The following is a 10,486-nucleotide window of genomic DNA, read 5'->3' on the forward strand; positions in this document are numbered from 1 at the left end:
CCTGCACATTCAGGTGTCATTTCAACAGCAGAACCCCCTAAAATCTAAATTGCCCAGCATCCCATAAATCCCCAATGAAACACACATGAGGTAACTGGTGTCTTACCTGGGCTCCCTGCATCAGCCAGGTGGCACAGACTGAGCTCATACACACCAGTTACACGGTTTCTAAACGTAAAAACAATAGAAAACAATATGGTAACTTAAAGGGGTAGTTCACCCAAAAATGAAAATTACCCATAATTTACTCACCCTCAAGCCATCCTAGGTGTATATGACTTTCTTCTTTCAGACGAATCCAGTCGGAGTTAACGCCATTCCGGCGGATGATGTAGGCGTAGCGTAAGCATATACATATCTATGAGCGTAAGGTCCGGTGAGAATATGCTAGTCTCGCGAGAACCGACGTTTGTTTACAGGAGCAAAGGAAGCAAAGTTTCCATACTTTAGCATTTTTCTTTACAAATCTTCGCTTTGTACTTCTAATTCGTGACTGGTGTTTTGTTATGCTCTCTCCTCTGCACTTCCTCATTCGTCACTTCTCACCGGACCTTACAATAAGCCTACATCATCTGCCTGAAGGAACGTGCAAGTTAGCACAAGCTAGAAATTACGGTTTATAAAGTTTTAAATATGGATATTTTTCTTACAAAAACACATTGATTCGCTTCAGGAGGCCTTTATTCAGCCCCCGGAGCCGTGTGAGGCACTTTTTATGATGGATGGATGCACTTTATTTGACGTCTTTTGGACTGTTGAAAAATAACACCCATTCACTGCCATTATAAAGCTTGGAAGAGCCAGGACGCTTTTAAATATAACTCCAATTGGATTCGTCTGAAAGAAGAAAGTCATATACATCTAGGATGGCTTGAGGGTGAGTAAATCATGGGGTCATTTTCATTTTTGGGTGAACTATCCCTTTAAATTACAAGAGCAACATTGCAAAGGACTTGTGTGGTGATATGAAGGAGCTGTACCCTTCAGATGGCCTCAAGGTGCCACTGCTGAAGAGGTTCCTGATGGAGTGAGATGCTGGGAGCTTGGCGTCTCTTGAGTAGAACACCATGCATAAGTCTTTGGTTATCACTGTGGGCTGTGTGCAGTTCTCCATCTGGGAAGAGCAAACCATTGTAAGCCTTTCAATCTAAAATGGTGCTTCAAATAACCATAGCTTGATAAAGAACAAGCAACATCTACAGAGTGCAACAGTCAGGTTCCAAAAGAGGAATTGATTTTTAATGGTAACTTATATATAATAGACCTACAATGAGCTCCAATGCTGTTTATTGATGGCACTGTATATGATGCATCTGTAAAATAAGTAAATTAGCCCATTTTGTTTAAATGAAGGATTGCAAAAATTAATACACCCTAGATTTAATTCAACAAATGTATAATATTCTAGTACCGTACTAGCGGTACGGAGTGTACAAGTTCATGACAAATTGGCTGTTTAACTCCTGGAGGATAATAATCTTCTAAGTACGAGTAATTGCTGAATTTGTTAAGTTTCAGAGGGTGTATACTCATTCATGCTGTGGACTCAAATGATGCCAAACAAGCTCTACAGCGATCACCCAGTCCCTACTTATATGCTTACAATATATATTTATTGCAATGATTTCTGAAGGATCATGTGTAGTAACAGCTGCTGAAAATTCAGCTTTTCCATCACAGGAATAAATTAATAAGCGTTGAAACATATTAATAGAAAACAGATAAAAACATTTTTTTTTTTTTTTATAATATTTCACAATATTATTATTATACTTTTTTTTTTTTACTGTGTTTTGATCAAATTAATGCAGCCTTGGTAAAAACAAGAGACTTCATTTAAAAACATTTTGAAAATCTTAAATCTTCTCCAAACCTTTAATCTTCCCCAAACATTTGAACAATAGTGCATATCTGAATATTTTCTAAGAAACTTAAAGTAGATAGTTTCTATACTTAAAATCAGTCGCCACTGATTACATCATTTGCAATGCTTTATTGAATGTTTCATCAAGAAATGTCCTTTTATCTGATTTTCAAATACTTGCTTTAAATCAAAATTTGGAATGTTTTCACTAACCTAGAAGCTGGTTTGGTTCATAACATCATAAAATTCTTTATTCAAGTTTTTTATTTATTATTATTTTTTTATGCCTGTGGAAAAGTGAATAGGAAAATACTTCACAGAACCAGGGCCACTACTACAAGTAGGCAAGCACTGTTGCACTCTATAGAGCCACAAAGTTTACTGCTATTTGCCTCTTTTTCCACATATGTACTTGATTCAACCATTACAAATGCTGTGGGCTGTTTGGTACATTAAATTAGCTGGAACTAAATCATGTAGGTCTGTAACTCTCCCAAATGAACTTCTCATCCCCCCATATAAATAAGTGAATGGCCTTGGTTACCTCCAGGTAAGCAGACAGAGTCATGTAGATTTTCTCTCCATAAGGAGTGACACGGTTAAGCAGCAAAGAGTTGTGCATGGATGAATCCCAAGCAGCCTCAAAATGGTAGAATATCCTAGATTAACGGTAGAAAATAGCCTTAAAGATATAATTTAATTCATAGACCAAGGTGAATTTACAGTCTCTTATATTATAATTTCATATGCTATTGTTAAATGCTATTTGAATACATAATAAATATGGTCAGCTTGTTAGGCAAAGCACTTACATCTGATAAATCAGATCATATTGTATAAAGTGACATTCTAAGAACACAAAAGTGTTTAAAAATGGTGACCAGGAGTGGAGACAATATAAATGCATGCAAAAAACACTTTAGCTTCATCACTAGATATGAATACCACCACCAACGATGTGTAAATCAATGACAGTTATCAATAAAAATACAAAAATCAAATTAAAATAAAGAGGGATGAAAGAAATGATCATTAGAGGAGGGAGGCAGGTACAAGGGGACACATATACCTAGGATCAATCCCCAAGGAAATGCTTTAGGTGGAAAGGAAAGAATCAATGCTATAATCATAGGTAAGACAGTTCAGAGAAGTAAACTACGGTCTCTGGTTGTTAGCATATAACAATTCGAGAGATATTATTGCATCTTCCATTAACTCACATCAGCTCTGTTATGGTCTCACAGACCTCAAATGAACTAATATTGGCCCCGAAGTTATGCTATATCATGAGAAAGTATTAGATGAAAATAGTATGGGCTGCATCTTACTCATAAATCATATTCACCTTGCTGAACTTCCAGCCTACCCACCCTCGCTCTGATGAATACAGGCCATAACCTGCCGGAATGATTAGATATTTCTGGCCCTCGGCCTGGGAAGGGTCTTAAATCTCCAAATGCCTGAGTCAGAAGTATATGAGAGGGGCCGAGCTTCTCTGAGGTATGTGATAGATTGAGCTTGTGTGCTTTAGATGTTGAGTGTTAAAGTGAATGGACCGGCATTACCCAGTAGGCAGCTTTAAGGTTGTCATTCAGACATGGAGAGAGAAAAAAGGTAGTGAGAGAGGTCCTGGAAATTGATTTGTTGAAGGGATAGAGGGAAAATAATGAAACAATGTGGGAGAAACTTCAAGGGTCACTATGGGGTTGTGATCATGGAAAAGGTCTAGAGAAGACCATCTCACTTCTTAGTCTATTGAGGTCTTAAAAGGGATTGTTCTCCCAAAAAATTAAATTCTGTCATCATTTAAGGCTGGAATATACTACACAATCTTTGCCCCGATTTTTGCTCCGATTTGTAGAGTGGACAATTTGACAATAGTTGCCAAACATCAGAGCCAGTCTGCAGATTTTGGGCAGCTGGAGTTAACAGATTTCACAGAAAATTGTGTGTATAATAGCATGGTGTAGGTTTTTTTCTGTAAGCATTTACAAAGTCAAGTGTACGACGCCTGGCATTTTAAAATCTGTTCAGATTTCAAAAGTCACGTAGTGCATTCCAGCCTTTACTAACCCTCATGTTTTTCTGTGTTACATAGAAGACGACATTTTATTTTGGTCCATATAATGGAAGACAATGGGCTTCAGTGTTGTTTGGTTTCCAACATTCTTCAAAATATCTTCTTTTTGGAGACACAAAAGAAATTAAGTCAGGGATTAATACAGATTTGGAATAACATGAGTGTGAGTAAATGATGACAGAATTTTAATGTCATAATCTTATACCCAGTTACCATATCCATTTACTTTTATTATGGGAAAACTGAAGAGACAACTCCTAATAAGTGGTTATTTAAGGAAAGAAAATGCAAAACTGTTACAAAAAATTGTCTTAAGACTTAGTTTGGACTTGGACTTGACATAGACTTGGTTTTGGAAGAGTTAGATTCCTAGAAACTTCTGGATATGTCTGCAAATGAAAAATCCATATTGATCTTCCATCTGAATATTTAGGGTACATATGGTAGTTACAGCCCCACGACTGCTGAGTGTACAAAGTGTACCTTTTAAAAGGTTAGGACACAAACAGGCCTTCTCATAAAGATCACATTTAGAAGACACTCAACCAAACCATTTCTGATGCTATTGTTCACTCCCAAACAACCACATAAATCAAGCTTAACATACCAAGCAACATGAGGGATTGTGAGGATAATTTCCACCTCCCATTTACACATGATAAAAGAGATTTCCTGTTGTTTTAACTTCCCTTTCAATATTTCTTTCCCTTCAATTTCTTATATCAGCCAATTCAAACTATAACTCATGTTCTTAGCAAAATATACATCGAGACATTTCTTTCTCAGTTTATTGGCTCTGCTTGCATCGAGGACCTAAATAATATTGAAGAATTGCTCATTGCACAGGGGTAAGAAAGCAAGCATGCTACCAATGAGGTAATGCTTGCATGGATTGTCGAGCTGCTGAACTCTGCCACCCAGGCTGCTGGAAATTAAAACGTTTTCTGTGACAACATGAATGAGAGAGACACTGCAGTTCTGTACTCAACTCCCCTGCAAAAACTCTTAGGAACTACATTGGAGGTTGTTGGGTGCGGATACCAGTTACCAAGGAGACAAGTGTATACTAAGAATAATATCGAATGCTGTAAGGAGTCTTCTTACCTTCCAAATGTTTTATTGCTTTCAATTTGTTAGGTTCTTTATGTCCACAAATTGTCAAATTATGAAAAAGTAATTTATGCTGTTGTAAAAATGCTAACTGTAACTTGGTTTAACTGTACCTTTTCTTACCACATTTGTTAAATAAATAAATAGTTTAACATTGAATTACATGTAATTTTACTGTAAAATACTGCCACAGTTTTTGGAAGTAAAAACTATGAATTACCATATAGTTTAAATGGTAAACATTAAAAAGTCTGTGTGAAAAGCTATGCATCGTTATATTTAATTTAAATTTTTACAAATATTTGTTTCTTCTTAGTTTTGTTGTACATAATATAATGTAGAGTATTTCACGTTACATTTTCTGTTATTTAGTTAAAGTTTATTGCATTATTTTAGTGCCGTGTGTTACCCTGATGGTGTTTTGTCATTATTTGTATGACCCTGTGCATGAGTATTAAATATATGAATATACTGAATATATGAGTATTGGCTATGTTTTATGAACAACCCATTTATGATGAACTCTGATTCAACATGTGGTATTTTTTATTGTACCACCTGTATTATAATGGTGGCTATTAGTAAATTTTAAAGTACAAAGGAGATTTCGGTAGTTCAAATAGATTGGTATACTAACATTAAGTCACTTAATAAAATATACAGCTGTAAAAGTTGTAAAATATACAGACACCAATATGCCATCCTGTAATACTGGAAACACTGCCACAGTAATTTTACAGGGAATTTCTGGCAACCACAGCTGTCAGTTTTTATAATAAACTTAACAGGATATTTTTTGTGTATAGATCAAACATATATGAAAAACTGTAGTTTTGCAATAACAGTTAGAAAAGGGTGTTGAATTGAATGCATGATAAATACAATTCTCAATGTGATAATTGCCCCGATAAACTAAACAGTCCGGGTAACACAACAAGTAAAACTGATCTGGATAATAACAATGCTCTCACATCCCTCTGTGCCAATACACTACCCTTATATTTACAAACAAGCAGCTAATTCCTGGAGTTATAGTTGTCCTGATTTGATAATTACAGTCTGCAGAACAAACAGCTTTTAGAAATGTTTGCTTATGGTCATTCAGGCGACACAGCGACAGCGTTTAAAATCTCTTAAGAAACACTGCCCCCTAGTGGTAAAAAAGAACAACTAATCGTGAGCAGAGAATGTCAGCAGAGGCTAACTGTCAATAACCATGACTAAACGCATTTTTTCGTACGAGATCGTAAATCTCAGTAGACTAATGTAACACTAATTTTGTTCAGAGATTCGTGATTAATACCAAAGTTAGCGGAGCAAGCCCTCCCGCCCATAAACAACACAGACCTCACAGTGTGTGGTCTGGCCCACAGTTATCGCCCCACACAGGCAAAGTTGTGTTTTACGGTGTTGCTTTGACATTTGTGATGGAACTTGATCTGGTTGCAGAAGAGTTTAACTGAAACCATAAATTTTTAATTAAGAGATGTCACCTAATTTGTTGAGCAAGAGCAATACATTTATATGGGACTGATTGTGTGTGGTAGCCTAGTGACTTTTTGTTTTTTTGTTAATCCTTATCGTTTAAACTGGAAGAATGTGTGACTGATGAATAAGTGATTGACATTGAATACACATTTATTTATAAAGTTGTTTAAAAATTGATTCATTTTCATGTTTCAAATTAGTTTCATGTTTTCAAAATGTCCAGTTTGGTTATGCAAATGTTAAGGAGACATTTATTCACATTCTATCATTTTGCAAACATTATGGGAACCTTTGAATGTTCTCTGAACATTCTGAAACAAGTAGTAATATTTAAAAAATAAATAAAGTTTTTGAGAAAAATTCCATGAACCTTTTTGTTACGTTTTGAGAACATTATTAAAGACCAGATAACTTTAAACCAACATTCTATTAACATTACTGAAAGAACATTTGTTCATAACTTTAAGAATAAGTTCTAAAAACATTCCCTGTTAGCTGGGAAGGTGACTATGATCTCTACCACACCTCCTGCAAATGATTTAGCCAAAATGCAGCCCCTACAAAAGCCAAGCCATGCAATCCAGTCACCTAGAGGTGCCAAAAATGTCAAAAACATACAATACAGAACAGAAGCTTCACACACAAAAGCATTTCCATGGGAGCCAGAGTGAAATTCTCTCACATTTTCAGAAACAGTAGGAGGGAAGGAGAAAATAAATAGGCAAACCAACAAGAACGCAGAGAGAGCAGTATTTAAGAGCCAAAAAATGATGCAAAGAACGATGGAGGTTGATTGGACAGATGGCCATATAAATAAAAGGATGAAAAATACACATTCTGTGTGTGTGTGTGTGTGTGTGTGTGTGTATCTTATGAGAGGAAAGGGATTTGAAGGTAATATACCTAGGCATGTCCGAATCAAGAAACTGTCTGGAAAAACACAAAACAACGTTCTGTTAGTGGACTAGAGAAATATCAGAAAAACTTGTGTGGAGGCCCAGCAGCTTGTTTCCAATGATTTGACTTGTTGTTTGAATATAATGTGGCTGTCAAGGCCTCTGCACAACTCTCCTGTCACATTTTTGTCCTTGTTCCTTTGCATTGGTGCATGAATCCAGCTCTGATACATGGTTTTATAGGTAGTGTGGACTATCGAGTGAAGACTTGTGGTTAAATTGCAGGAGAGGAGGTCACTGCTGCTTGCAACGGAAGGTTTGAATGACTCTTTTATGGGGTTTTGTTTCAGTGGGGTTCAGGTGGACAAATCTGATAATATATCTAAAAGATGTTTGCAAAGTCTGGATGCTGATATATGATGCCCATCTAAGGTAAAGTCCTAGTAATGCATTGCAGATGACAAAATGCTTTGTTTGGCTACTAGCATAACATGACATGACAGAAACGTGGCCTTTTGTTTACAGTAACTATCATGATGAGAGAATGTTAATGATGGATCTGATTAGTAAAGTGTTAATAAATTAGCTTCTAGTGATTTTAAACCGTAAACATTCTTCTGAAATAAGTCTTCACATGCAGATCAGAACTACGTGATGGTGACTAGCAGAGATGCCAAGAACTCGATCCACTGTGTGGTTCAGTGAGCGGGTAGTTGAGTCTGAGCAATGGAGTGTGGACAGAGCGAATGGAATGATCAGATGAGAATGGACACAAATGCAGATCAGCATCAGATGGGAAGACTTGCACAGCCAGCAAGGAGGTGAACTAGAGAACCATTTCCCTGCCTTTCTGAAAATAGTGAATTAATATGTTCAGATTGTTCGTTCAATAATGTGTGACCTCCTTCATCAAGGATAATAAAACCACATTGTGTCTTACGTGCAGTGGGAGAGGAAATGATTATTATAAGTTTTATAAAACAGAAAAAGAGCAGCTGCATGGATTAGTCTGTCAATCAAGCGATGCGTTAAAAACATCCTGACCCCCTGTGGTTATGAAATGCTGCAATGTTGCGTTAAGATATTTTAAGCATCAATGCTTATTATATCTGTGTACCATCACTCTCAGAAATAAAGATACCAATGCTTTTCAAAAGGTACACCTTTGTACCTAAAAGGTCCATATTGGTACCTTAAAGGTACATACTGTATTACTACCCTAAAGTGTGCATATTATCTAAAAGGTACAAAAGTGTACCTTTTGAAAAGGTACTGCCCCAGTGACAGATTTTGTACCTTTTTCTCTGACAGTGCATAAATCAGTGTGAGAATTAAATGAGAGAGTCAAATTTTTGTACAATTTTTTGGAAGCAAAATCTGTTGAGATTCGTTTTTTTTGCACAGAACAAGTTGTTGTTTGGAGCTACGACCATAGCTAGCCAAATGCTAACCATTTAGTTTTCAGTAACCTACAATCTCATTATCAACTTTTTAGATAGAAAATTGATAATCTAAGAAAAAAGTGTAAATCTAAAAAAAATAACAGCAACTGTTCAGGTTAGGTTTTTATACTGATCCTATAACGACAAGAGCTCAAATAAAAGCTAATGAAACATGTAATATGTCAAATTAAAAGTTTAATTATGCTATCATTCAAAAATAACTTTTTTTCCAGTTTATTTACACTACTATTAAAAAATGCATATATATATTTTTTTAACAAGGATATATCAATATTAACAGTAAAGACATTTATAATATCACAAAAGATTTCTATTTCAAATAAATGCTGTTCTTTTAAACTGTCCTAGAAAAGAACTAACACCAAGACTGGAGTAATGGCCACTGAAAATTCAGCTTTGACATATATTAAAATAGAAAACAGTTATTTTAATAAATGAATTATAATAATACTCCACAATGTTTGTTTTGATCAAATAATTCAGCCTTGTTAAGCATAAGAGACATCTTTAAAAAACATTTTAAAAATCGTATGGAACCTTCTGAATGGTAGTGTTGTTTTAAGATCCCCTAACCTCTTGTTTTGACTTTTTGGGGGGTTCTTTTTGGTTCCCTTTTAACTGGAAAATCAGACTCTCCCAAACCCCATGTAATGTTCACCCTCTTGTGAATCTTAAAAGCCTCAATATGGCAATACTAGGATGTGCCAGTTGTCAGCCACCACAACCATGCAGCAAGTTATGGTATGTTTGTGCAACGGAACATAAAAGTGTGAATATACTTCTTGTCTTTATCTAAGGCTGGCACTGTGGCTGTGCTGCTTGATTCTGAATCACTCCTTTGAGACAGGCCTTTAAGAGCTGTTTTGAAGGTTTGGTTCACTGACTCATTGCTATTTGGCAAAAACTCATCGCTTTAAAGTTGTGCAGAGAACTGTTTGTCACAGGCTTGGCTCCAGCTCTCAGATCATGAGCCAAGGCTGAGGAGAGAGTCGTATTAAGTACAGCAATCACTAAAATGGAGACCTGGTATTAAAAAGAGTGTAGTGGGAAACAGCCAAAGTGAAGAAAATCTGCTACCGAGTGTGGAGAATAAAGGCTTCATGACAGAAGAATAAAACTCCCTTATGGAAGTGTTCTTGAATATAAAATGACAAGCATATTTTTTCAAGATGTCTTGTGTTTAGTGTTAAAGGGGTCATATGATGCGATTTCAAGTTTTCCTTTCTCTTTGGAGTGTTACAAGCTGATTGTGCATAGATAAGATCCCTGAAGTTGCAAAGACTAAAGTCTCAAAACCAAAGAGATATTCTTTATCAAAGTTAAGACTCTGCCACGCCCCCCTAAAACGGCTCGTTCTAACACGCCCCCACATATTTACCTCACTATGTGGCAATATTAGCATAATGCGGCCCAAATGTGCACGCAAAGAAAGAAGGCGTGGTTTCAGTAACCGCAGTTAGTGTTGAAGCAGCCATGTCAGGGAAACGCTGTGTGTTTCTAGGCGAAAGCAAAAGCACTTTATTTGGCCTTCCGAAAGTAGATGCATTTAGGAATCTTTAAGATTACTTACAACAGAACAGCAATG

At 36.2% G+C, this 10,486-nt stretch overlaps 1 protein-coding gene across 1 annotated transcript in view; it reads right to left on the minus strand.

Moving 5' to 3' along the window:
* The window catches only part of LOC107694128 (kinesin-like protein KIF1A), a 71,566-nt gene that overhangs the window by 6,817 nt on the left and 54,263 nt on the right, over positions 1 to 10,486 (minus strand). Inside the window, exons 39-42 of the mRNA XM_016493739.1 lie at positions 7,446 to 7,472; positions 2,409 to 2,523; positions 981 to 1,114; positions 107 to 168 (exon numbers count right to left, since the gene is read on the minus strand). Of these exons, the coding sequence (XP_016349225.1) occupies positions 107 to 168; positions 981 to 1,114; positions 2,409 to 2,523; positions 7,446 to 7,472 (338 nt within the window). The remainder of the gene's footprint in view (positions 1 to 106; positions 169 to 980; positions 1,115 to 2,408; positions 2,524 to 7,445; positions 7,473 to 10,486) is intronic.

The sequence above is a fragment of the Sinocyclocheilus anshuiensis genome, unplaced genomic scaffold (genome assembly GCF_001515605.1).
Source record: "Sinocyclocheilus anshuiensis isolate Anshui unplaced genomic scaffold, SAMN03320099.WGS_v1.1 scaffold1530, whole genome shotgun sequence".
Classification (NCBI taxonomy): Eukaryota; Metazoa; Chordata; class Actinopteri; order Cypriniformes; family Cyprinidae; genus Sinocyclocheilus; species Sinocyclocheilus anshuiensis.